General features: G+C 44.6%; 2 protein-coding genes across 8 annotated transcripts in view; one reads left to right on the top strand and one right to left on the bottom strand.

The window, feature by feature from the left end:
• Positions 1-27,854, top strand: part of LOC124163788 (RNA-binding protein Musashi homolog 2-like) — a 93,474-nt gene that overhangs the window by 56,999 nt on the left and 8,621 nt on the right. For 4 of the 6 annotated variants that reach the window (XM_046540876.1, XM_046540875.1, XM_046540878.1 and 1 more), the window contains 4 exons: positions 24,641-24,980; positions 25,770-25,893; positions 26,232-26,576; positions 27,422-27,684. In XM_046540876.1, coding sequence (XP_046396832.1) covers positions 24,648-24,980; positions 25,770-25,893; positions 26,232-26,576; positions 27,422-27,684 — 1,065 coding nt within the window. In that variant the 5' untranslated portion in view covers positions 24,641-24,647. Of the gene's footprint in view, positions 1-20,088; positions 20,316-24,640; positions 24,981-25,769; positions 25,894-26,231; positions 26,577-27,421; positions 27,685-27,854 lie in introns of those variants that run through there. The other 2 variants (XM_046540873.1, XM_046540874.1) reach the window with 2 other exon arrangements.
• LOC124163789 (normal mucosa of esophagus-specific gene 1 protein-like) overlaps positions 1-27,854 on the bottom strand; it is a 75,352-nt gene that overhangs the window by 2,296 nt on the left and 45,202 nt on the right. For both annotated transcript variants that reach the window (XM_046540881.1, XM_046540880.1), the window contains exons 3-4: positions 21,840-21,925; positions 17,150-17,216 (exon numbers count right to left, since the gene is read on the bottom strand). In XM_046540881.1, coding sequence (XP_046396837.1) covers positions 17,150-17,216; positions 21,840-21,925 — 153 coding nt within the window. The remainder of the gene's footprint in view (positions 1-17,149; positions 17,217-21,839; positions 21,926-27,854) is intronic.

Here is a 27,854-nt window from a genome sequence, read left to right on the forward strand (position 1 = left end):
TTCTAAAGTACGTGAAGAACTCCTCGTTATGGCTCTTAAAAAAAGATTCCACCGTGCTATTTGTATGCTTTCCGTTGCCGCCTCGGATTTGGTAATTGCTCTTACGAGTGCTGCTCTGCACAATCGATTGCACCCGATCGTTTCCCTAGTCTTCGAACCATCCACGCTTCGCGCTCGTCACTTATCTTGCTCCCATTGCGATTCGTTATTCTTGACCCGAATATCAATGGGAGAGCTCTTCCTCGCTCCGTTTTGTCTTCGCACTCGTCTCCCGGACGAGTCTTTTTTTTTCGAGCGAGGCCTCGAGTGGTCGTTAGATTTGCCTTGGCGCGGCTAATTATCGAGCCGAGTTCATTTGCGGGCACGGGTAATTGGGCAGTGGGAGCACTTGGTGACCCATATTTATTGTGTCGAAGCGAGGAATCGTCTGACTCTCGACTTTCGTGCGAAGCTCTGCAAGTGAGTGGCAGCTGCTTAATTGGTTTACGCCTTTTCTTCGCCTCGGAAGACCCTCATCGGGCCCTTGTCTGGCTTCTTCTCGATCGATGGCCACTACTTCGAATCTATGATTCGATAATTTGTTCCCATACCGTAGTCTAATCACCTCACATAAGCAGACCTTTTTCAGCATGTATGGGTGGGTGTGTTTCAGCATGTGGTTGAACATCTGGTATCCTGACACCTTCCGCCACATGTTTATTAAGGCACCTTGCGAGGTTGTTCGTAGATGTAGATTATTTGGGCCGTGGGGGGCAGTGGTCGCAGTTGCCAACAGCCGGATATCGACCGGCCGTGTCCCTCCCTTCGCCTAGGATGACGCCTATGGACCACATTCCCCGCTTTGCTCGGTGCATCGGCCAAGAGAACGGGTCGTCTGATGCGCGAGGTGCTCTAGGCCAATTGAGAATACCTACTTCGTGGAGAATCCGGCTGCTGCTGAGTAGTGGACGTCGAACCCTGCCCGCTTATGTCCGTGTCTTCATGAGTGTTTAGTGAGGGAATTCATCTGCAAATCCCTCTTCTCCTGCCTTCTTTAATTTTCATACCTGACAGCTAAGGTTGAAATCTATTGTTGAAGAGTTCACGTTGTGGAAATTGATTGTACGTAACAGGTGTAGTAATTATCCATTCTATTTTATTGCCTCAACCAGTGTCAACGTTAACACGTGATTTTCAAGTGCTGTCCTTGAGACTGCTCTTGATAATGGCGTGTAAACTTTGGGGTAAGAGGCAGCTCTTGTGATTGACGTTTAAGCGTTGAAACGCTTTGAGCGAATGAATGGTGTGGAAAGTTAAAGTAGCTGTTTGTATCTTATGAAGCAAAGGATGGGTTAAATGCTATCGGAATGGAAGCTCAAAGTTACTCAACGAGTGCAGCTAATTATTTTCATCGAAAACTATGTAGAAATTTAATGAAATAGAAAAATTGTCCCCGCACGTTTCCCCCTGGGCGCTTAGGCCGCCCTCTCCACTGTCGAGCACATCGGGCTGCTTCACCGCGCCTCTTCCTGGCGTACACTCGTCCAGCCGAGGCCTCACTTGAGAGCGACTGTAACTTCCTTCCACTCTATGCATTGAAAAACACGGATAACCGAATTTTATTTCGTGGATTAAATATTGAACGAATCGGAATAGAAATCTTGGATCAATGAAAACAGATTCGTTAAAGTGGTCACAGTCACGCAACTATCTTTCCGCTAAGATCCCGTGGTACAATGGTTGCCCCGCGTCTGCTTATTCTGAATGCACTTACTGTGGAGCGTGTGGCTTCGACTGGTGTCTCTTTGCCTCTTTTCTCCGTCAGATTCGGAGCTGAGCGAAACTGATCGACGGTGAATTCATAGTCCTGTCAATGCTGGTCCACGGGGATTCTAAGGAAAAAACGTGGTGGACCAGTTGGTTGCCGAAAAACTACAAGGTAGTATGCTCGTACCGAGGCTGTAGCCAAACAACAAGCTCTGCAGCGTTCGTTGTGCGAGTATTTTAGGAAGCAAAGCATTCTTACCAATGTGGCATTATCGCATCCATTTTCGATTAACTTAAATGTTCTAAGTCTAATTATATATTTATAGATACATTTTAATACTGACATCTTTTCTTCATGAGTGCTGAATTTACATGAAAATATATTTTTTCAATCGAAATAAAATACTTAAAATCAATCGCTTTCGACCAAATCAGCCAATCAGTGGCCTTCCCCGACACTTAAATATCGGAGGGTTGGGAATTGAACGATGTCAGATATTTTCATTGCCTTCGTGGTTGTGTGCGCAGATAATCGCTCTAGTTTATATTTAGTCTGAGGTACTTGGCGGTTTAAGCGAAGTGGGAAGGGCGTGTGTGGCGGTGACTTCAACGGCTATCTCCCCCTCGCCAGTGTCTCGGGTGCAGAACCGACTCCCCCGCACCCGCGGAGGAGGCGCCGCTCCCTCCCGCGCCTCCGGCTGCGCTGTTGCATGTGCACAGGCGTGTGTGTCACTATCGATTTCGAGAGACCGCGACGACTTCGGGGCGCGGGTTGGATGCGGGAGGACTGCACCCCCATCCTCATGCTTTCACATCTATCCGCGATCGGACGGCACGGTCCGTTGATAGGTGGTCGTGGCGAAACTCGACTACCTATTATTCTGAACGAGAGAGCCTATCGCATGGTTAGACCCCCATTCCACAAATCCTTCCAAAATCCAGCCTCTTCAAAGGAGTAATGTTATTGAGGGTATTCCACTGGTCAAGGTAGGATTACGTGGAGCATTCTGATACGAATCATCCCGGCCGAATTAGCTCCTACACTGAACATCCCTCTCCAGTTCACAATAAGGCCGTTTCGCTTTCATTCTATGGTCCCTAAGCTATTCCTCTCCCTTTCCCGCGTGCATAACGTTTTATTCCTCCCCTCGCCCACCTTTTTTAGTCCTTTTCTTTTTCTCTCCGTCCGCTTCGCCGTCTTTTCTGAGAATTTACGTTTCTACGTATTCAAACTGTCTCGCCAGCTGCCTCAATTGGCGTGTGGCGGGGTTGTTAGGATATCAGACATTAACAAAAAAAAGGTGCGCTTAGGAAAGATTGGACTCCTTATTCTCATCTGGCAATCATTTTAGTCCCGAATTATTCGGGGGAAATCCTATGCCTATCCGTTCAACAAAAGTCCTCTTAATTCACCATTATTCTCGTGGACCTAGAAAGATAATATTTTTAAGAAAAAGGTCTCAAGATGATTTTTTCCTTGTCGTAGCTCTGAAAGAAATGTTCTTAACCCTTCTAACCGAGAGATACTGCTGGGACAAATTATATTTCAAAACTTTTCATTTTAAAAATGTGAGAGTTTTCTACTAACTCGTAATTATCGTGGCTGCTACATATTTCGCCATTAAAATTCACCGGTCAAAAGAACACGTAAATTAAATATTTCCTGGATAGAGCTGAAAATATATAAATTTTTGATGCTACTTAGGAGCAACATTTGGTTATAATGGGTTAAGCTTGAAAGCTTTAGCGCTGTTCAGTGTGACATCCTTGATTAGACTATTCACCAGCCTATCCTTAGCATACGCAGGGTGAAACAGTCCTTGTGGGTAGCAGTCCCGGCTTCGGGAGCGTAACCCCGCGAGGTCGAAGGACTTTCGATTGTAGTGTCGGGTCGTCGCTCTCCGCAAGCCCACCTGCGGATTTGGTGGGGTGAACGTTGTATTGGCTGCGAGACGCCACTCTTATCAACTGTCGTGGCCGGCCGGGTCCTACAAATGGTTGGGTTCCTTTTGCCCGATTTGTTCACGCTAGGCCTCCTATTGCATCCTAGTCGCCTCGGAGAAATTCTCGTGCGACCGCGTGATGCTTGAAAGGGGTCGGAGGCCGGTTGCCGTGGAGCGGCATGGGGGCGCGGAGGGAGTCGCTCTTTGACCCACCCCTTCTCCGCGCCGCTAAAAATAACGGCGGATCCGTGCAGTTCGCCTCTGCGCCGCCAGGTGGTGGAGCCAATTTCCTGCTACCGGAAGTGGTGCTCGATGCGATTTTCGAGAGCACGAACATTAGTGTGGAGGATTCCCCAGCCGGCCACTAGATGTGGTGCTACCAGCCGCGCCTATAATTGGGTTTACAAGGGTGGCCGCTACCATCGCTGACGGCATAGTGATCCGAACTCACGGGGAGATAAGCTATAGTTAGGGATATCAGTTAATATTTGTGATGATATATAATCTACAATATTAATGACTTTTAATACCATTTCTCTTGAGGGCCAATGTTCTATTGAAATTATTTAGATTAAATGTACAGCGCAGCAAAAGTTTTCGATAACTGGTTAAAATACGCCCTTGTTTTTACGGGATGGTTTGGGGCTGCCTGTATTTGGTCCATTTAATCGAAAGATCCGCGCTTCTCATTCTTTTCTGCTGATGCACTCTCCTTTGGATTGCTCTCATTGGTCTGAGGCGCTTCCATTTGTGAGTATTGATTGCGTAGAGTTTTATAAATTGGTTACAAGTCTATCTCCTTAGTTGTTAATTTCACCGCCTTGAAAATACCAGCAATTTCAGCGGAACGTGCAGCAAGCAATACGTTTGTTATTAAACTATGGCGCTCGAGAGCTTCATGTGTTTTCTAGTACTATAGTGAAACCTCCGTTTGCGACCACCTCCCAATTACGGACATATCTGACCAAGGGACGATCAAGAATTCTTGGACAAATGATATTCTTTCGTTTGAGGATCGGAAAGCATAGGGAAAATCAATCGGAGGTGTCCTCTATTGTATTCTCGGAAATTTGACCGCTTTATGCTTTGTTATTACTTTTGTTACCTCTTTACGCGGGGAAAAAGTGAAGTAAGTTTTTTTCCCCCAATTTTGGAAAGAGATTCAACTACACAGAGAAATGTTAACCAAAATTATTGATTTTTTATGCCTGAAGGAGATTTTGGTGCTAGAAATCTGAAAAACTAAATATTAGGCTATTAGATATTATTATAACTATTAGATTATGTGGAATATATAAATATATGGAATATGCATTTTTTAGGTTGTCTCCAAATTGTTCTGTAAAATACATGCATGGAAAAACCATGATGAAAAATGAGGATTTTAGGACTATGGGAGGACTGTGACTACCCTCCCTAGATTCTTAAGGTGATACGGTAATGGTCATCATGAAGATAGTTTTCCAGATCAAGTTTTTTATGTTTATTGTCAGTTAAACGATGCTCTTAGGAGTTAATTTATTGTTCATTATTTTTCTCAGCTTTTTTTCAAAACCCCTATTTTATGAGAGGTTGCTTACTCTCGGAGCAGTAATTTAGACGAGGCCTTGAAGCTGAGCTGTTGGTGATTTGAGATCCGAGGTGGAAGTTGTGATGATATTTTTTATTCATCTCATTAATATTCGCCCATACGGCTCTCCTCCCATTGTATATAATGCTTTTTAAGAGGAATCCAATGTTAGAAGCTATTTGGGCAATATTTCCAACATCTTCGACCCTGAGTTGTCCTGTGTTCATCATGTGTCACGGCGCCCCTGGTGACGGCTTCAATTAAATATTTACAGGAGCTTTTTTCGGCTGCTGCCCCTACCGTCAAGGTTGAACTCAAGTCTTTAGATTCATCATTGGCCTGATTGATTGATTCCGACGAAAGTGTGTGTTTTCATGTTTTTTTATTTCGATTGAAAAGTTTATGCCATAAAATTCAACCCATTCGAAGAAGTGTTGGCATGAAGGTTTTAATGAAATATATTTATAAGTATTTCATCACTAGCGTTTTTTCTTTTTCGTTCTGAAGTTGAGGTGTCATTGTTATACCCAGAGTTTGGATGTTGTGCAACCTCCTTAGGCATTAATTGGTTTATATGTAGTATACGGGGGTGTTCGGTGACTTGTTCTACGAAATGTGGCTAGTGATAGTGAGAGACGTCGACTGCCTGTCTCATCGCTCGTTTGTGTTTCCCGCCTCCGGACGCGCAATCGATGGGGCATTCTGGCCCCCCGCCGCCAGTGGCGCCACTTGCCGGCCGCCGCCCCCTCCGCCAGAGGCGCTGCCGTCGGCGTCGCTCCACAGTCGCCCTCTCGAACCTCAGCCCTCCGTATCGAGCGCCACCTCTTGTCTCCTTCAAAGTCATTATTCGATGCGAAGCTAACCCCGGGCATTCGGTATTGCAGGATGCCAATGGCTCATTGCTGTGACATGAATCTTGCCTCTATAAGCCTGTCGTTGAATTTCCCGGCGCGTACCGTCTTAATTTTTCGACAAATTTTGCAATAGTTATCGCTATTTTAGATTACACAATGTAATTTGATGTAAGAAAAGGCATACTATCAAAGGGAGTGCGTTCCCGAGGGCAAATTCATGTTCAAGCAGTGTTGTGTAATTGAAGCGAGAGCGCTTGCCAAAATCGCGTTGTCGCAGTGGCCCGATGCAGTGAGTGGGCGGATCGATTTTGGCACGGCTGGCCCTGGCGCGCATAAGCCCCGCCCCTGGTGCACTCTCGGGTCGATGCCACGCACCGTGAACGCACCTCGTATTCCCTAGCCACTCAGCCGGGAACTGTTCATTACATTCCCCATTTCAATTACTCTTGGTTAGTGTGGTCGTTGTCTCATTCTTACATTAAATCAGGTCCAGTTTCTAAAGCTCTTACGGAAGTGCCTACCATGTAACCTGCACTACGAAAACGGTTAGAACAAAGAAATAAAGCTGATTATGACGAAATAATTTTAAATAAAATGAATTACGAATCTAGTTTCCAATTAGGTCATAAATGGCGTGATTCTTTCCATATTCGCCATTTGCGAAGTTATGAAAGCATTACTTTAGTTAAGGGTCTTGGGAACTAAAACGTAGATTCAATCTTTTCCTTATATTTCCCAAGATTGGGATGGAAACCGCGATCTAAGTCGAAGCATACAGTGATAGCCTTACTGTGATTGAGGGACTTCAGCATTTTGTGTATTAAGAAAAAACTTAATTTGGAATCGAGGTGATTTTTACGTCCTATTCCGTTTTTCCATCCATCTGCATGGCTCATCCTGAGACTTTTTTCCCCAACAGGTGGGCCTCTCTCATGCTTTGCAAGTCATCCTACTCTTTCCCACAGCCATTACCTCGTATCGGCAGTGGTCGCTAGGATCCATATCGCCCAGTATCCCTAGCGGCCTACGTTCGTGGTTCATCCCAGCAGCTTTCATTGCTTTCGATAAAGTCGGAATGCCTTGAATTCATCTTGTCTTTTACAGTTCTTTCGGCTGAGAAATTGAGGCTGGAAGCGCGTAGCCTGGCGCATTACATTTTACCCAGGCAGTTTTTTCGTCCTGTTTTCCACATGTTGAAGTTCCCTCAGTGATATATACGTATGCATTCTAACCTTCTATATGCAGTTGAGGAAATCGTCATTGTGAGAATAAGCGAATAATAATAATTGTGAAGTCTCAGTTTGCGATTCGGTATGTCTATAGTTGGGTTTCGCGTTGGACTTTTTTTATTTTCGATTGAATCCATCGACGGTTGGGACGACATTAAGTTTTGAGCACAAGGTCGTAGGGGTACGGCTTATTTGGTTGTGATGTCTGGCGTGGAGATATCTACATTGTGCCTTCAAGTCTCCTAAATAGGCTTGTGGCTGGGGGGTGTTAAGACTCCTGACGTTAAATGAGTTGAAATTTGTAGAAATAGAAAAGAAATCGTTGGAGATATTTGTCCCCAAGGCACTAGCAGTTATAATTGAAGTCCTTTATTGATTGGGGAAAAACGAATTCGTACGTGTGTGCGTTTGGCAAAATATCTCTCACTTTATCGTTTCTGTAGACCTAAGGACATTGTGAGGTTCCAAAGATGATGTTCCAAGGTTGCGTATCGATTTGACAGATATCTGTTACTAATAGTTGGAGCAATATAGCGCTATACATAGCCTCCTCGCCTCTATCAGCTCCCAGCTTAATTCGTGTGGAAACTGTGTTACCCTCTCTATTTTCTCGTAGCAGTTTTCAACGAATCGCGTCGATTATTTTGTTTTAATACGTTCACGAATTGAGTTTTTGTGCGCCAGAGCCTATATACTAATCACATCTTCAGTTTGTGGCCTGACAAGTGACGATGTGTCTTGATGGAGTCGACTACCGCGTAGTAGTCACGGTGGCACATCTGCGAGGGAGGCCCAACCGTGGAAAAGTAGAGTAGAGTAGACGAATGTAAATTTATTATTCTTAGGGGCATATTTGGCGGACTCTTCGACGGACGGTCTGGTCGCTGACCCCTTCGCCGTGATTGGCGAGTGCGATATTGATTAGCCGTCGGCACCCCTTGCAGACTCATGAAAAGGGCTTTGCTGTGGATGCTCAGAAGGATAGTTAACAGCGCTTTCCTTCTTCCTGCACCCGGATGCAGCGAGCGCGCAATGCATGCTCTGGGGTGGTTTCTTCCCTCTAGTGTCGTCTTTCTTGCCTTCGCGATGGCGTCCTACAGTGTTCACCAGCATCCAAGCGGACCCAAATCAGAATTAGCAACGTTTCGCCTGAACCTTATTCGCGTGTCCCTCAAGCAGATCCATGCCCTCTTCCAAAGTGTCTGTTTTTGAGTTGGATAATGAAAAATTCTCTTATCCCTGATCTTATATTTAAATTTTATATATTTTGACCTATACTGCTTAAATTAGCGAATTAAGTAACTTGAGTTACATAGTAAATGTTTGAACAAAGCTAAAGGACATAGAATTTACGAAAAATGAGAATTTAAATTTAATCTTTTTGGTGATCTTCCTAGTATAATTATCATGGCGAGATAATTTCCCTCCCCTCTGCTGGAATTTTAGGGTGAAAAATTATGTATTACGCCAAACAATGTTAGTGTTTATAGCTGCCTTCTGGCATTGCAGTGCGTCCTTTCATTATTACTTTATATATGTTTAGTAACCGACGGAAGCTTGTTGGCCATTGAAGATCTGTTACTGGTTTTGGATATGCCAGCTGTAAATGTCTATTTTTGTGCTTCTAACAAGAAAATATTCATTAATCTGGCTGAAGGCGTCTATAGTGGCTTTCGTTGGCGGCCAGTTCTTCGTAGTGCCGGTCAATTCCCCTCAAACCATGTGATTACATCTAACACAGACATTTGGTGTCATATTGAGGAAGACGAGCTGAATCTAATCCCTTACTGAGGTCCTTCTTTAAAATGCCACTGATAATCAATTAAAATGATTTTGTCCCTGATGACATAAGGTCTTCATTGAATGATTAACATGTCGTGTACGTTACCCGGAACTGCTCCAAATCACTTCTAGGTCTTATGCCACGTCATTTTAATATGCGTATGGAAGTGAAGCCAGTTTCCTTCTCTGAGATGTTGTTACCAGTTTATATGAATGCTGTTGCCTCTAAATGTGAAAAGACATGAAACATGATTTGTACTGGCTTCGATAACTCTATCGTTCGTACTTTCTGTACGTGTTCACTACTCGAGAGCGATAAGAGAACTTCCACACCATGTAGCAGTGTAAATGTCCATTTGTCGCAATCATTGAGTTACCTTCATCGTATTCGTAATCGTTATCAGGTATATTGTGGATATTGTGATAAAAGCAATATAAAATCTGAGTTTGCGTTTAATCGTGTTCAAGTGATACCGAATTGAATGGCGTGTGGTGGGAAATCAGTATTTGTGTGGGTGTAATCGATGTTTTCGGCGCCTCTTTATGGTGCTCAGTAATGTTACTGGTGAAAAAGAGAAATCGCTTATAAAAGGTTCTTCTCCTCAAATCTGAGCCCCATGCACGCCATTCCATTCTCCCAATCGGTCGCTGCATCGTCGGGGCCGCTGCTCGATCCCCGGGCACGATCCTCACTATTGACCAAATAGCTTTGAGACGGTGGTGCCGTGTGAAATATTTCTACTGATTTGCCTTAGCTAAATTTTTGTTGACGTTTACTGAAAATATTACAAATTTGTGTCATTTTCTTTCAATCAACACAAAAAATTAATTATTGCTTTGGATAATATCGATAAAATTACCTTATTCTACAGCTAAACCCGTCGAATACACATCCTAGAATAAGATTGTTAGTCAATGAATGTTTAAGAAATTTCGTCCCAACAATCATGCAATTTGTTTAATTCATAGAACAAGCTGCCCTGTTGATAAGTGAAATTAAATTATATTTTCTACATTTTTGTAGTTATCACAAATCATTTTTCTGTGGATTATCACCATTACCACTCTACAATCAATACGATAAATTCTTAAAACCTGTCGGTGCTGCTAAAATTTTATACCATTTGCTTCAAACACTCAATTCTACCATGGCATTCCATTTTAATTTTTATCTGTAAGTAGCTAAGTGTTTGGTTAGTTTTTCGTAGCATTCTGTCCATGTCGTCGGCGTAATTTGCTATCAGTGCACCATAGACTACGGCTGAAGTGTACGGAAATAGTTCTAATTAAATGTGTCTTGTGATGTGTGTGCATTAGATATTTTTTCTGGATTTGGGAGAGAATTCAACATCATGCATTTTGCCAAAGAATCTTTCGCTTTGCTGAAAGTGAGGTTATCAATGGCTCAGAGGAAAGAAATGTTTGAGAAATAATTAGTTCTACTGGTTTCGTGGAAATTGGGCGTTTAATTTTCGGCATGCATGACACTGGGACCATGATTTACCTCCGGTCTTGCGCTGCTGTGTGACCGGTCGATACATTGTATGAATAGGCGGTCCTCGGCCATCCCTAATCCAAGAAGAGGAACTTCCAAAGCTTGTGGAGCTCTAATATAAATTTGGCATCCTAAGGTGGCGTAATGAGTCACAAGTATGTCAAGATTAGCATAAACAGAATTCAACTTAAGGCCGAAATTCCCTGTAGAATCGGGCTCTCCCATTGAACTCCTCTTTATAATGCCAGAACGAAATTAATCATAATGTGCGTATGATAATGTAAGAGCACTCTGATCAAAGAATAACATACTTGTTTTATATCCTTATAGCCAAATGTTTACCTCAAAATGCAAAGGGAAGTGAAATAAATACGTAAAACGATCTAAATTACATTGAGTATCTCCTACTCAATTGGGGGGCCATCAACTAGTTGTGAATACGACGGAAATGAATTTTTTAGCATGCTTGCTTTTAGCATTTGTTAGCACGTGAAGCATTTTGAACATTATCCTTCGGATACCGTAGTAGAGAAGGATTCAGGTCCACTTGATGAGGGTGCTCTTGAAACTTAAATGGTGGTTAAGATTTGGCACACCGGCATGGCCTAAATATGGCTGGTTCAAATCCTGCTTGTAAAATCAAACATTTTAGCGTTCGTAGTTTTGCGTTCAAATTTTCATTGGCATTATTCTCAATTGAATGAAATCAAATTTTGCGAGGAAATTTCGTAGATGGTTTAATTTTGAAAACTAGGTATGGGTGTGCGAATGCTCGACACGAGGATACCTATGTTTTGCCGGCTCTCCAGCTTGCTTTCTTTCCCTGGAAATTCTTCTTACACTTAAGTCACAAGTTCCACTAGTAGAAAACATGATACCACAGTAATGCAAGCGATGTGTAAGGTGGTATAATTACTGTAAGAGTGAATATGTAAATGTGGCGGTGGAAATTATGCCTACAAATAGATTGAATGGGTTAAAGCAGGAAATAGGCGCCTTAAACTGAAGCAATAGATGGGCTGAAACTAGTATTGATTCAAGAGATGTGTAATTAGCGGAAAGTCTGTCGTGTTGTAACTAGGTAAGGGACTACCGTAGGCCTCTCTTAGCAGAGATATAGGGGCAATTTAAACTGAAGCGTGTCCGCTCAGGCTAGGCGAATATTTTCACTGTGAATCCAGGATTTTCGTGGCCTGATTCGATGGTCTATCCCAACTTAAGCTGCCGCTGTCCCATCCCAGTATCTGGTCCCATCCTGGTATGCTGGTATGAGCTAGTGGTTGAGGAGCGATGGGCCTGAAATTGTGCACTACTAGGTTGCCTGGGGTTTTCTCGAGGGAGATAGGAATTGGCCCTGCGCTGTGGATTGCCGAGGCTACTGGCGCCCAGTGGCGTCTGCAGGGCAACATGCCGGGCGATGAACCCGGCTCGACCGGCCGTCGGCGCACCCGTCCTATCGATCCGCCTCCCGGGCCTCGTCTTCGTTGCCGTGCTGTGGGTCAGAGGTCGGGTGCGATTCGAACCCCGAATGTGGGTTATGCGATGTGCTCGCACGGACATCCTGTCGTCTTTCAAGATGGCCGCCCCCATGTGTTCGCTGTGATTTGCACCCGCGCTGTGTGCCCTATCTTCCGGTCCGATTCCTCTCTCTAGGTCCGAGGGAATTGTTCATCCTGAGTCTATTTCTCCTGTGCCCACGGATGCTTGGGTGGCTCGGGACATTTCCTAGAGTTAGCAACGGCAAGGATCGATACCTCTAGTGGGAGTGCGCGCCGCGAGGCTAGAAGCTCCGAACAAAGCGTTCCCCTTCGAGTGTTTCTCTCCCCTTATCGATTGGCCGTAATGCGTCCGCTCTGCTCGCCGCGGAAAGCGAGCCTGCTGGCCGATTGGTTGGCATCGCTGCCCATGGGCCTGGGTTCGAGGTGCACTGCACTCGCCGTGTTCGTGCGGCCACACTCTCGTCACTCGCAAGCACACTTCACGGTGCGTCGCTCGGACCCTCGGGGCCCTCCCTCTGAGAGCGCGTCGTCCTGCGCGGCGGCTTGGGACCCTCGTACCTACGGCCCGACGTTCGACCCGGGACCTCAGAATGGGGCCATCCTCGGGGACGGTTTCGGCCCCCTAATCGAGCCGTAATGCGGGTTGGCGGATCTCTGTAGCATCTCGCCAGGAGACGGCCTGGGCGAACGGTAATCCACGGCTATCACTACCGTCACACTAGGTATCCTCCTCGTCTCTTCCGACTGGTCTCACAGATGGTCACCGCTCCTTTCCTTCGGCGTCGGCTGGCTCGCGAGTATCGAAGTGCGGGGAGGAGCTGTGGCTATGTCCCGAGACAGCAGTAGCACCAAGGGAACAGTACTGCTGTGACAGGACAATATCACAGCCCGCTCCCGGGGGCAGCGGCCGCTCGCCTGCCTCGCAGCGATTGATATCCGGGCCAGCGCCGTCCGACTTCTACGCTAGCGCCACCGGACTGCGCGGGCGGCGGGCGAACTGCGAGGGGCGGGAGAGGGTGCAGGCGCCACACCCTTGGCTCTGTTGTCATGGAAACGCCAACCCCCTCCTTCCCCCGCCCCCGGACAGCGAGGAGCACGCGCCCCCTGCCCCCTCCTGCCTCCAATCGATAGCGCGGCCTCCTTTCGGGCCGCGCGCATTCGCAGAGGGGGCGGTGCGGCCCGCGCGCGTTTTAATTTGCGCGCGCTGTGCGGCCCTCGGCGTGACGTCACACACCGCGTATCTCCCGAGAGGATTCGTCACGCTCTCAGAGAGAATATAAACAAGAGCGATGTTGGCTTGTGCCCGTGCGACTGACAATGAAATGGATAAATCCCAGGTCGCATTATGGTTTTGATTCTCTTATGCTGATGATATAACTTTTTTACTCTATTAGATGTCAGTTGGAAATTTTATTTCCCTGATTCATCAGGAAGAATGAGATTTATCATAATTTAATAAAAGTCCGCTTTTATAAGTTTCACATGGTAGGTAACTTTTTATGGGTATTTCTCATTGTAACGTTGAAGTTAGTTGTGTCCACGTGGGGGGCAGAATTAAGTTACTGCGCAGCCACCCTCAGCGCTCTTGTTAATATTTACTCTTTGAGCTCAAGCTTCGAGCGGTCCGCTGCCCATTCGTCTTTTGATTCACCAGCGCATCGTTTCCATTGTCCCGCGGATAAAATTTGGGAAATGCGATTATTGGTGAGGGGTGATTGTACTCTTTGGCTGTTTCCCATGCTCGCAACGCCGTCTTCTTTACTCCTTGGTAAGACTTAGCATCGTATCCATTTTATAGTGATTCAAGTGCTTGCGTTTCTATTGATAAATTGATTTTTTGCGTTAGGTTGTAGTTGCGGAGAGAAGACAGCATTGATGCCTTCCCTATAACTGTCAAATATTATGTTTCCTCTGCGGTATGAAGTGTGTTTTGGCTGATGACTCTGTTAAAGGTCCTTGCTGCTTCTCTCTCCCTATTGCATAGGGGATGGTTTTCATTCTCCCCTTTCGAAGGTGGGGGGGACGTGGTCCTAGGGTGCTGAACGCTTGGTCCCCATCTATCTGCCAAAGGGCTGGCAACGTCGCTGGGTTGCGAACAATTCTTTGCCACCTTATCCGTTCGGAGGGGGTTTCGTTGGAGGGCAGAGGTTTTTCGTGAGTGACGTCACAGGCCGCGTCCCCCTGGCGGAGAGGCTGCTAACCACGTGGAGTCTGGCGACCGTCTGTCTAGGAAAGTATAAACTTACGACGCTCACGAGTCGCATCCTTCCGCCGTGCGTCGAACTCGTAGTGCCACCTCTTGTTCGCTGGGAAATTTCTTCTTTCTGGCCGTTTGTTCCGGTTCTTTCGGCGATAAGAGTCGGTGGTATCTTCTGGAAGAGGATCCAAATGGATAGTTGAAGCGACATTCACTAATATCTTCGCTATATTGAGTTATCAACCGCTAATAAGAATCAGTACTCTGGTGCTTATGGATATGAAGTATGTAGACATTTCCATTTGGCTTTCAAATCGGTGCTAAAAGGTGGGTTGTTGAAAAGACGACTCTCCGTCCGTCGAATATAACGTCGACCGGTGGTCTTCGTCGCGAAGAGGCCAAAGCCAGTTTTTCCTTTCCTCTTCGCCCAGCTCTCGTGGTGCCGTCGCCTTATTAATATATCATGCATAGTATTGGTATTTTTCAACTCTCACTTCTTCCATATTGTGTGGTGGTACCTTTACTGTATGGCTGCTCTTCCCCATGCCCTTCTTCTCGTGCTCCAAATAAATGTTTTCCTCAAGTTTCCTTCCATCGATTTATCCCTCTATAATACTTACAATTTATGTGTCTGGTGATTGGGGCTACCCGCGGAGTTGTATATACTTTCGATAATGGTGCTCCACCGTGCCCTTTCTTCTCCTATATACCGTGCATCCTCGATCTTTATTTAATCCAATCCATTTTTCCCGAGGTACCTCTCCGCCTCAGGTCTCGAAGGCTTCTGTTATAATTTTTTTTTCTAATCCGCCGTTATTTTGGTCATATGGTGCCGTTAATTCCGATACTGACGAGAAAATACGAATACCTCTTGGAACTTTAATGTAAGCAGGAATGTAATCATGTAATGTTAGAGATATAGGGTTATGTGGTGGGTGGCAGAGTTCTAGAATAAACCCTGACGTTATGAAGATTAAGAGGGAGATAAGCGGTTGGCCGCTTATTTTTTTTATCTTCACAGCCTACCATTAATTCGAGGACGGTGGATGCAAGGGTTTGAATTTTACCTCTTTTTTGCCTACGCATGGGTCACGCCACTGCCCAGAAGCTGTTGACGTGAGTTACCGCTCTCGGATGCCATCGACGCTTTGCGACGGAGAAGCTAACGCGTTTTTCTTGTTTGCTGGTAGTGGGCGAATTGGGTGGTGCGAGTACACTTTGACTTTTCAGATGGTAGTTTGACTATTGCGGGTGATTTCCCGCTTACAAGAAAACGATCTTGCTTTGAATAAGAAATAAGGCATAAGGGCTGGATTCACGCTCACCTTATCGGACCACGTCGTCACGAACAGATCAAAAGAAGGATGGTTATTGTGGAATTTGAAAGATATTTCTGCATATGTTTTCCGGGCCATAAAAAGTACTCCAATCGCTTATCATGTGGATCAGAATCCTATAGGGAAGCTAAACTCAGTCGATGCGAATCTGTAGTCAATTCTGTTTATTTAAACCGTTAGTGGTTTTTTTAACAAGCTGACTGTTAATCTTTTATGCCCTGACCCTCGGTTAGCTGCTCTCGCTGTGGAAATTTTCCACTTGTAACGTAATCTTCGAAATAAACGCTCGGCCTATTTTTGGCCAATGCAAAGATTATTAGTTCGAGCTGTTGGCTAGCAAGTCGTAGGCACTAAGAGATTATTCAAGAGAGCCCGTGTACTGTACATATGTCCTCTGCTTGCATAAATTTCATTCTAAATGGATGAAAATTTGCAGCTTATGGATTTCTATCAAAGATAACCTGCGAATGAGATCCTTGGTAATGTCATTCCTTGTGTCTTCCCGTTCTGAAAGATGATATTAAGGCGAGTCTTTTATCGATAATGAATCTTTTCTGTCCTGTCAACTCTTCATGATTCCTGAACACCCGTGAAAAATTACAGCATTTTCGTGCAACACAGTGATAAGCATACACGTTTTTTTATTTATCTGGGATTTATGACAATTAATAATAGACCGTCCAAACATTCTTGTCCTGTCTGAACCAACCTACCGTAGTGTGGCTTTAACCCTTTGTCCTTCCGATTCTCAGGCGAGGTCCTGTGAGGAATCAGCAGTGCCATTAGTGGCCTGACACCCTGTCTTTTGGAGTCTTGCACCGGAGAAGAACTATAAGGTTCTTGAAACTGTATTGAGGACTCCAATCGATTCTCTTTTCTTTTTCGTGTCGACGGCTAAGACAGGATTCGATTACGTCTTCCTGGGCTGACGGTTGTATAGGTGGGAAGAATCATTTTGGTCTTATTTTGTTTATCGCCCTTCACATTTCTCGGGTCGTCCTTTCATTGGTTGACGGGATCTTTCCCGCCTTAAATCTCTTAGTCCTTTGTTAGGGCCTTTTCTACGTCTTCGGACCCGGCCCCTCCCTCTTTCTTCTTGCTCACGTTGACGAAGGGTGGGAAGTTAGCGGGATGCGGCTTCTCCGGCCTGTGGTGCCGGGTATGGTTGGCCGTCATGTGCCGCTCACTGGGTGGCCTGGGTGCGGCAGGTGGCGGGCCGCGCGAGAATAGCCCGGAGGCCAATGCCATCAGCCGGGCGAAAGGTCCTGTGTCCTGGGGACGGTCAAACGAGAAGATCTTGGTTGGGATATCGGATGGGAACTTGTCTTGCGCGGCGCCCGATAGGATGATGCCTTGCGCGACCTTTGGCCTTGGGGCCTGTGCCTCCACCGGGGGCGGAGGGAGTTCTGCATCGGTCTCGGTGGCAGTGGCTTTGGCTAGAGAGTATGCGGGGGTGGAGGAAGGCAGGGCGGGGGAAGTGTCAGCTTCTCCGCTTACCTTTTTGCTCCTCGGGTTCAGGAGGTCGATCATGGTGTCGATGCGCGGTTCTCTCCTCCGGTCGAACCTGAAAAGAAGAGAAAACAATGAGCTCGAGTCGAGATGAACCGAAACTTAACTCAATTTTAACTCAATTGCTACTTTATGATTCGAGCTTTGTGGCGTTTGGGTTGGCTGCGAAGGAACATGACAGGACAACAAAAGGTTAACAAACAAAGGTGAAGAACCGAGTTCAACACTGATCGGGTTGGTGTGGTGGCTAGTGTTGGCTTCCCAACCGGCGGTCTCGGGTTCAAATCGCGGCGGTGGCAGAGAATTTTCAGAGACTGCCCGATCCCTGCTAGAATGTTGCGTGGAGGACATTTAAAGTGCAGCTCTCCGTCCGTCGGATGGGACGTTAAGCCGTGGTCCCCCTAACGCCTTTCTTTAAGAGTTTTCGCCGGGTTTCTCTCCACCCTTCCTTTCACACCGTTCCCTCATGGCGCAAATGACCTCAGCTGTCGGTCGCCTCCTCCAAATACCATACCGTACCCAGTGGCGGATCCAGGAGTGAGACAAGGGGGTGGTTAGGTGTGGGCCTGGGTTTTCGGGCCTGTCCTCTCCTGCATATATTCGACTACGGACTAAAATTACCATTTTATAAAGTGTAATGCAAGTATTTAGGGGAGGTCACTGTGCATTTACCACGTATCGTGGACGCAGCGTGATCACGGGACGTGACGGCGTTTCTGACGATGTATTTTCCGACGTCTCGCAGAGGTTCCACGCCTCTCTTTCAAACCACTCTCCAAGGATCCGCGAATACTCCGTCGCGCAACTAAGGTGACGATTGTGAAACGGAAAAGAGGAAACAAATCTACGTCTATACCTTACCCTGCAAGGTGTTTGGTAGGGGGTGAACCATCACCAACATCCATCCATCATTCACAACACCATTTATGGGGATTAAAGCTTACTTACACAAACATGCGCTACGCAACATGCATTCAAATCCATTGTAATAAAAATAATACTCTTCATCAATTTCCAAATTTAAAACCCATCGCCGAATCAACTGGTTTTCTTTTTGTTACATCACATTTCCCATCCACGTTTTATTTTAAGAGGGTACTTCCCAAATTTTTCTTGTTTCTATTGAAAGTTTGCAATACCTGGGGGGTGTAATTGACGCCGTGAGTTTATTACTGGCTTTTTCAATTTTTATACTTGATTTAAAAATGAGAATTTCCACGCGGGAAAACACAACGCTTATTTGGAATGCGGGTTAATCTTGCGTTCCCTCTTGCCGCTAGATGTAATAGCGAGCGCCCGCGGACGATTTACGAAGCTATCTCACTTCAAACGTACGACCGCTGTCAAGGGGACTGCACAGAGGAAGCCCAACTCAATCCCATGGAAGTCTGATTTCTGTTGCCACTACGGTCGCATTTTAATCGGGTTTCAAAAATGTCCGCAGAGCTGTGATGAGTGCAATGCGATCGAATTTATTTTTACAATATTTTGCAGTATAATGTTTGTAATGGCGACAAATAGCATTTAAAAGTTTTGAATTTGATAGATCACATCATCATGTATATAAATTTTGATGAACATCCTTAATTATACCTTATTTCCCCGTGAAACTCTGATCCTTTTGTCCGTCAGTGACGCGAGAGGAGACTTTTGTAAACTATAAGATGCGCGTTGGGTGACTACACATTTAGAGGCCGACTTTAGGATCCTCTTTTGTGATATTCGTGACCGCCGTAATGCCCTCCAATTTTGCTATTTTTAAATTATTGAAATTCGTATTCATTCGCCCTATTTCCAAGAAAACCGATATTTTTGAAGTTAAGTGACTTGCGCATAGTGAGGACATCAATGGTAGAATCCAAGACGCAAGTAATGGATTGTAATTTCTCTGGTGAAGGCAACCACCCTGTTAGAAAATATTGCTGCAAACGGTTATTTCTCTTTTTTAACAGATTTCGAGCGACACCTCGCAAAGAGGTTAACAAATCCTCGGGATGTTCCGAATTTGCACATACGCTTCAAACGCTCCAAAGCATATACTAACAATTCGGATCGTTGACTCCTCTAGTGTTGCACTGTTGATGTCAGCATGCGTTTTTCAAAACACGACATTAGTGTCACCCTGGGGACTGCTCCAACGGTAGCTTCTCAGGAATTGTGGGAAGTTGATAGTTCCAGCCGCCATTTGCCTCATCAAGCATTCATAATCGCTGTCCTTGTTTCCATTTATGGCTCTCCCATCTCCAATTGCATGGCTCAAAATGATGTTGCATGGGCGAATTTCTCTTCGAAGGCGTTATACTGTTTAGCCTGTCTTGGCTCATCATGAACACTTAACAATTCGAAGATAGTTCAATCCAATTCTCGTCTTACCGAATCTTATAACGTTTGCGTAATTATTTTGCTTTTCATCCTTTATCATCCCCTCCATTTCTCTCATCCGACACCTTCCTTAGCCGTTCTTCCCGTCTACTTGACCTGAGGAAATTTTCTTCATAGTTAGTCTCGGCTACGTAAGGCTATAGAGGGATGGTTCAGGCTTAATATCGTGGTATTCTTACATATGAATAATTGAAACGGTGCTGGTAGTTTTACGCTCTTACTTTAATATCACATTCGGTTTCAAGACATTTTCCACATACCTGATGAGAATGCAAAATTTCTTGAAACCGGTAGTAAAGTTAAAGCAATCGTGGGAAATTGTCAGTAACGTTTAATTTATGGATACATATGGCTCAATTGTTAGTGAAATTGATAAGGAGAACTTTTTTCAAGAGAGGACGCCCACTGGTCGTAGTGATTTTCTGCGGCGCCGATCGTATGCTTGAGCCCTCCGTTCCTTTGGGCGATTGTCTTCTCCACTCTAGTAGGCCGTTCAGAAGTTCGCGCAGTCGTTTAGCGCTGCCGAGAGAGGTTTCTACGGTGAGTGGATTATACATGTGGCGAGGGAAGCCCCTGGCGGGCAGCCGCAGTCGCACTGTCGCTGTCTCCAACGAAGCAACGTCTCCGCGAGCAAGCTGGCGCGGCCTCACGACTGGCCGCTGGACGCAGCGTCCGCCATGGCGTCCGTCGGTCGCCTCGTGTACCTGGTGGGCGGGGGCGTGGACGGCTCAGCGCCACCTGACGAGCAGCAGCAGCCCTCTTCGTTGCCCGGGTGCGTGGTACTTTACCGTGGTTCATCCCGTCTTTGGAATTTGAAGATGGTGCTCGAGTCGCTTCCAGTGACGACCGTTTTCGACCGTCCCCCCTGTCGTGCCAGTGTGTGTTTCAGATGAGTGTGTCACACTGTTCCCTTCGTATTGTACGAAATAGCCTCCCATAGCTGAAACTTCCAAGTTTCGTCAATAGTTGTCGCCGCCTCAATGAGGGCGGGAGATTACCCATTCCCCGAACCTCATTCGTCCTGCCTATCATAGTGAAGACCCCATTCGATCTATCCTTTCCAGATTCTAGGGCCTTAAGAGGACGTTCTGTGAAGAACCCGACTTCTGGAGTGTTACCCCCAGAGGTTATTTTCTATTTCCGAATAAAAATGACCTCATTCCGAGAAGTGTTAGTTCTTCATATGAATCATTCAGTGATTGATTCATTGCTCGAGACAGCGACAGTGGTAGGATGGAAATGAACCGTTCCCATGGATGTGACCCGTATTAGTTAGTCTTTGCTTGCACGTCGTGGTCAGCTACTTTTTGAACTTCCAAACGATGTCCGTATTTGGCTTAATCTGAGACGATATACGAATCTGAGCCCGAGTTTGGAAATACAGAATGACCTCCCAGAACACTTTTCGATAGCAGTGTCGCACCGGGCTAGTAGTACTCGAGTCTCTTCCTTTAACTTCTTCCATACTTTTCGCGTCTTCTTCCGTCGAGTTAATCGGAAGATGACTGTCCCGAATTAATCCCTTGTCAATGTTTCGAGGTTCCAACCATTGAAGCGGTCAATAAGTGCACCACTTTTTTCAATGCTCATTGGCGTGCTCTTTCCTGTGTCTCAGGCTCGCGCAGTCGTGGCTTTCCTCTCGGTCAGTCGCGGCAGATTAGCGTCCGTCGCAAGGCTTCCTTCTTTCTTTTCTCGGATTTGCGTCCCCTCTTCTCTCTGTGTGGCTTCTCGTGTGGAATTCCCTGCCACGGCACCGAATGCTGGCATCAATATTACATAAACCCGACGCTTGGCCAGGGAACTAAGTTATTCACCCAGAATGTTCTAGTCCCGCATGACGAATGCATGTATAATAAAAATTAACGGCCGGCCAATTGGGAGATCGTGGTTCGAATCTCGGCTAAGTTGTGTTGTTGATCTGTTCATGACAAACAATCAATCTTCTCAACCCTTATGATGATAATCTGATGACATCACAATAGTCATGTTTAGCGGGCTACCGCTTTAGCTGTTTACTATTCCTTCCCACAATTTAAGGTCCTCACTGAGCAAGTTAATGGCCCAGAACTCAAGTGACATCACCAACGTGAGAATTTGGGGCTTTCACATTTTTTTATGCGCAACTTATGATAGAATGGTTGTATGTAGAATTTTTTTACTTATCTTTTCCTGCCATCGACTGGATTCTTTAAATGAATTGTATTTCGAACCTGAGCGAGCCAGCCAATTTTGTATTGTCAGTTTTAAATTGACATGAATTTTAGAGGGATAATGCCAAAATAAGGATTGTACTCACTGTATGTCCAGCTTGTAGGTGGCATAGGCAATGGCAGCAACGACTCCTGTGCTGACCGCACCGACGATGGTGATAATGGGCAGGAGCTGCAAGGAGAGATTGGCAAATTTTAGGAAACTGGTGTTTGGGGAGCTAACATTCCAATTAATATGAAAGTTACAATGTATCATAAAGCAGTGACATTGATTTATGCTGGAGAAGATGCCCAATATAAATGTTGTCTTTTCATCTCTATATTCGGTGCACTTATTTAATCCATTATTGTTAATATTTTAGGGGCAGGAATGAATTGACTTTGCTCCAGTTTTCAAAACTGATGCACGGCAATCGACAGATCTTGCCTCAAACATAATTTCTATGCTTCTGTTCGACTATTCATGTAGAATTCATGCATTATATTTATTAAAAAACTAGGTTGAGGAGAGAGTTGTAGGCAGTGCATTTTTCACTTTTGCTGTACCAAAATAGTTTCCTTTGTCCTGCAATGTCCCTATTCGGTGGTTTAGAGGCACAAATGATGGCCATTGGTATGTGTCTGCCTGGGGAATTCTTGAGAGTTTGCCCTTTAATCTAGATTTGGCTGTTTATTGTACCTAAAAAATTCTGTGGAGTTGGAGTGGAGGTAGTCGAATATTTTCTACAAACGACCCTGCAGGTCATCTGTCTACAGGTGATGAAATGCTTCACGAGAGAAGATGCACTTAATTTTCTAATACCTAGTGGTAGAATAGAATATCTATAGTACGTCGTGGTTGATCAACTTACTCTATACATCTTGTACAGGCTTATCTTTTAGTATTTATCACTATTAGTTGTAAGGGTGTGGAAAATTGTGTATTTCTTAAGACTAAGGTATTCTTACGTAAACTTAGTTTGTGCACGGCTGATTGGTAACACTTATACATTAGGCTATGTTTCTATTTGTCTACTATGTTTGGAATAGATATCCAATAGTTAGGTTGATGATCTTGCACTATTTAAAATTAATGCTGAAAGTGTGCAAAATATTTTAATGTAGCTATATCATGTTTGATCCTTAGATCATACAAATAAGTCTGATATTAGAGTTATAATGACCTCATCCATGCAAAATCTTATTGAGCTTGGAAGTGGCTTGGTAACTCTTGCATCTCTTCTAAATAGTTAATTATTGGAATTTGTGGCTTTAAGCATTGTTTGTTGAATATGTGTTGAATGACAGACTTGGTCAATTACATCAACCGGAGACTGTTACACAACTGGTTTTTACCTTTGCAAGTCATGCTCAAGAGTCTCCATGGTTGAAACTCATGACTTTTAATGCTGGCTCTGGAGGAAAAAGTGGTGTATGGTGCCAGAGGTAAAATGCAGTCCCAAGGCCAAAGCCAGAACTTTGAGTACTGGGGTATTCACCATAAGTATTATTCAAGAAAATATCCTCAGAATAGTTTGGCGTACCTTTAAAGAGTCATGTGAAGGTGAATATGCTGAGCAAAAATCTACGGAGGAAAAATTATTTGCATTAAAAAGGATTCAAACCTGGATCCCCAAATTCCTTAACAGGGGTCATACCAGTGAGATAAGTCATAGTTTTGTCAGGGAAATAAAAATCGGTACTGAAAGTCGCAGTCAGGGATATTGGGTAATGTTGAAGGAATAATTTTTAAAAGTCATAGCAAAAAAGATGAAAATCATAGTTGAATACTGGGAGTACGTATTGCTGAAATCAAGTGATGAGATGGGTATTTTATTACCCTTCTTGCTGGGCAGCAAATTTTTTTTTTCTAACTAGAAGCCAAGGAAATTGAAAATTTTTGGCATGAACCCTTTTGAATAGTGGTGAATTAATCAAAATTCTGACTTCATCCTTTGTAACTACAGCATTTTGCACAAAAACATATTGTCTGGTGACATTGTGTATCTTGAAGCACATACCACCTCTTCCTCCTCTGCCAATAAATATCTGCATGGTAGCTCAATTGGAAAGTTGAAACTGGTTGTACTTCATAAAATGTTTTTGGATTTGACCAGGTATGTCCTTTTTAAAAGTTAAAAATTCTAAAGCCAACAATTGAATTCATGTGAGAAGCTCTATAAGGCGGGCACATTACAGGTGTTCTGATAATTAGCTGTCACTCACCTCCAATCACCTACCTGTATATTTCAAAGTGATACACTCTAAAGAGCATGATATTACTCATTCTACATACAACAGGCTCTGTGTCCCAGCTCATGATTGTTTGGTGTCAATTTGTAGGTGTGCGATAAAAATAATTTGATTTGCCATTACATATTGCTTTATCTTAAAAATTTTACTGATTAAGGAGCCAAATTCACTCCTTGCTTTCCCCACCATATGAAATGTCTCATTTTTACCAGCCATACAGTAAATGAAACTGACAAATTAGCCAACTGCTGTGTTGATTCCTTTTGACTTTATCTTATAGCCCCCATAGCCTTTCATGTTAACATTATTTTTCAGTTACATACGTAATATTCCCAATTACCCACAAGTCCTAGCTAACTAGTGGCCAAGAAACGTGTAGAAGTTGACATTCTCATTACTTGGTCACGGAGGCAGCAGAAAGATGTGCGAGAATCTTAATCTCTCATGTAATACAATAAATTGAAACTCCTGGTGAAATTGGTACTTTTTTGCCAGCCCAAACTTTGGTTTTGACGTGGTACCAAGACAGTCTTGTAATAAGACTGTGTGGGAGGTTTGTGAGATGCCAAGTGTAGGTGTGACAACATGCATCACAGTGTAGCAGATTGACATGTGGACTTCTCTTTGTGAATGACCCTGACTTTTTTTCCTGCAGTCTGGTGATGGAGGCAAATGGTGTGGCGAGTGGTGGTGGGGGTGGAGGTGGATCTGGCGACAACCCCTCATCGGCGGCAGTGACAATGAATGGTGGCCTGACGGCAAGCAGTGCCAATGGTACGGCAGTGACAGGGGCGGGGGCTGCGGTTGCTGGCAATGGTGGGGCAGGTTCCTCGTCATCAGGGCGGTCAACACCATCTACAGGTGCAGACCCGGCGCCGGGCAAGCTGTTTGTGGGTGGACTTAGTTGGCAGACAACGGCTGAGAAGCTGCGCGAGTACTTTGGCCTTTATGGTGCAGTCACTGACGTACTTGTCATGAAGGATCCTGTCACACAGGTAAGACCAGGTGCTGAGGCAAATTATTGAAATTGATGAAAATAATCTATCTTCTGTTGTGTTTTGGGTATAAGAATAGTAAATAAATGCACACAATACCATGGGGATCCCCAAAAGAATGGAAATGTTGAAATTCATATCTAATATGAAGTGATGTTGGAACGATTTGCCATGGGTTGTTTGTTCAGTGGCATGGGTTTCTCATGTCAGAAACAAGGAGGTTTACACCATGGCAATGGCACAGCCAAGAATTCTGTAGTGGGGGTGAGAAAATATGTGGTGTAGATTTTTCGTCAATGTTTGTCTGCTATTAGCACTCTCATTCTGAGTTGTGCTTAAATGTTTAAATATCCATTTTTCTCTTAATTGATGTGACAAGGGAATCGAGTGAAAAATATGCCTAAGTTTTCTTGCATAATGTTTTCAATGTGAAGAAGCAATAGGTCCTTTTTTACAATTATGTTGCTGCTGGTTATTTTCTTGTGGTGGTTGGATTTACTTCTTTGATTTTATTTCAATTTACACAGTTATAGTTTGATGAAGTCGCCTGTACTTGGCATAGTCATGCAATGTGATGTGGGTGTTAAAAGAATGCATTCTTAGTTGTGCTGAGGTGATTTTGGATGTGAATGTGCCTACCAAAAATCCTATATTTGTAGCATATTTTTTCTATTGAGATTTACTGCAGTAGTATTGTAAAAGTGTAACATATGTCTAAGCAATAGGTAATAAAGACACTTTTCTGCTCTAACTTGCAAGTGATGTATGTGTATTATTTTCAAATTGCAGAGGAGTCGAGGTTTCGGTTTCATCACATTCTCTGATCCCGCCAGCGTGGAGAAAGTGTTGAAAGTACCCCTTCACCAACTGGACGGGAAGAAAATTGACCCCAAGCATGCAACGCCAAAGAATGGTTTGTCACCAGCTTATGCTGATATTTGTACTATTGTGTTTAAATACTCCCAGAAATGCGAATTACCTAACAAGACTGTACAACTCTTAATAGCTCTAAATGACATCTTAAAGTTTAATGCATGTTCGATAATGTTTGAGAAAAAATGTCTAATTTGATCACTCTTCCTCGTTAGTTGTAATAATGCGTTTCCATTGCCTCAAACTTTGATCTGGTTGAAAGTTGACCTAAAAGAGCATGGATAGCATATAGATTTGTTTCTGTGGGGAGGTAGTGACTTGTAGTGGATGCAGTCGCTAGTAGGCCCTCCTGATCATTATGTTAATTATCATGTCCAGGCAAGAATGGTTCTGTGGCAGGTGGCGCGGCGGGGTCAACGGTGGCAACGCTTGGCAATGCCCGGACCAAGAAGATATTTGTGGGTGGCGTGAGCCAGGAGACGACAGTGGAGGAGGTGCGTGCCTACTTTGGACAGTTTGGGCGCGTTGAGGAGGCTGTGATGCTGATGGACCAGCAGACGCGGCGACACCGGGGCTTTGGCTTTGTCACGTTCGACTCAGAGGAGGTGGTGGAGAGGGTGTGTGACATCCACTTCCACACGCTCAAGAACAAGAAGGTGGAGTGCAAGCGAGCGCAGCCAAAGGAGGCATCTTCGGCCGCACTCGTTGCCACATCTTCGCTTGGTGAGTTTTCAAATCGATTCCATGGGTTGGATGGAGTATATTAAAATTTTTGTCTGGGTTAGAGATGTCAGATTCAAATCCTCAAATCTTGGATCGGACATACGTCGGTAAAACCTGTCAGGTTAGCAGATGAGGATGTCAAAGAATAAGAACTTATGCATAAGGAAATGAAAAGTGATTGCAAACAGTGATAGCATTCATACTAATTTGAAATCTCTTCGGAAATTTGTTTTTAGTTGAATGCAGGTGTTATGTGTCATTTCTGTTCTGTAATAATTCACTGTAGTGTAGGATTGGAAAGATTTGAGGTGTTTGAAAAATTTGAGAATGTGGATTAAGATTTGAATTTAAGAAAATTTAGGATTCATCTCATCTCTAGTTTGAATGTTCTGGTGCTGAGAATTCATAGGCTTAGATCTGTGGTTCAGTGCACGTAATTTTTTTTGGAAAATGGAGTATTTACAAGGTCAGAATCGTGTAAAAAATCTACTTCATGCAAAAAGAAAAATTGCTTCATGGTGAAAATGTGGATGTTTCAGATCCATAATAGAAGTAAACCAATTCAGTAATAGCTGCCCCTTATCTATCAAACTATTTATTTCAGTCTCATCCCATCCCTCATCCCATCAGTCATGAAATTGTTTTTAGTGGACTTACTTTTTCTCTCTCAATTTCAATATGAAATTGTGCTTTTCTCGACTAATGGCTATCCTAAATCAACTTTACTATTGGCACTTTTGGAAACGTCCTTACTTTTGTCAACTGGGTTGTACTGTAGTGTGTGTCATGTGATGGGGTGCCTTTGCTTCCTCCTGTTCAACCCTCTCCTCTTGTTTGCATTGTAGCATCATCTGCGGCCGCGGCTGCCGCAGCAGCAGCTGCCGCCGCAGCTGCCCTGAACCCAGCCCACCACCACCATCACCACACAGCACTGCACCTTTCGCATTTGCAACTGGGCGTATCGCCACATGGGCAGGTGGCTGGGAAGCGGGCAGTGGGTGGTATGGGAGGCGTAGGTGCAGTGGGTCAGCAGGCAACGACAGGGGCACCTTCCAATGCCCAGCAACTGGCAGTGGCCACATCGGCCCACGCTCACCTTGCAGCACAGGTAAGTGCAGTTGGTGCATGGAATTTGAGGTGCATTAATATGTTATGGGTAGAAGCTCTAGAGTCTATTGAGTTTTTCCAGGCGTCTGTATCATTCATATAGATTGCAGAGATTTGGAAAATCCTAATCAAGCCGTACAATTTATGCTTACACTCTGCCTCTGGGGCAAA

This window comes from Ischnura elegans, chromosome 8 (genome assembly GCF_921293095.1).
Source record: "Ischnura elegans chromosome 8, ioIscEleg1.1, whole genome shotgun sequence".
Lineage (NCBI taxonomy): Eukaryota > Metazoa > Arthropoda > Insecta > Odonata > Coenagrionidae > Ischnura > Ischnura elegans.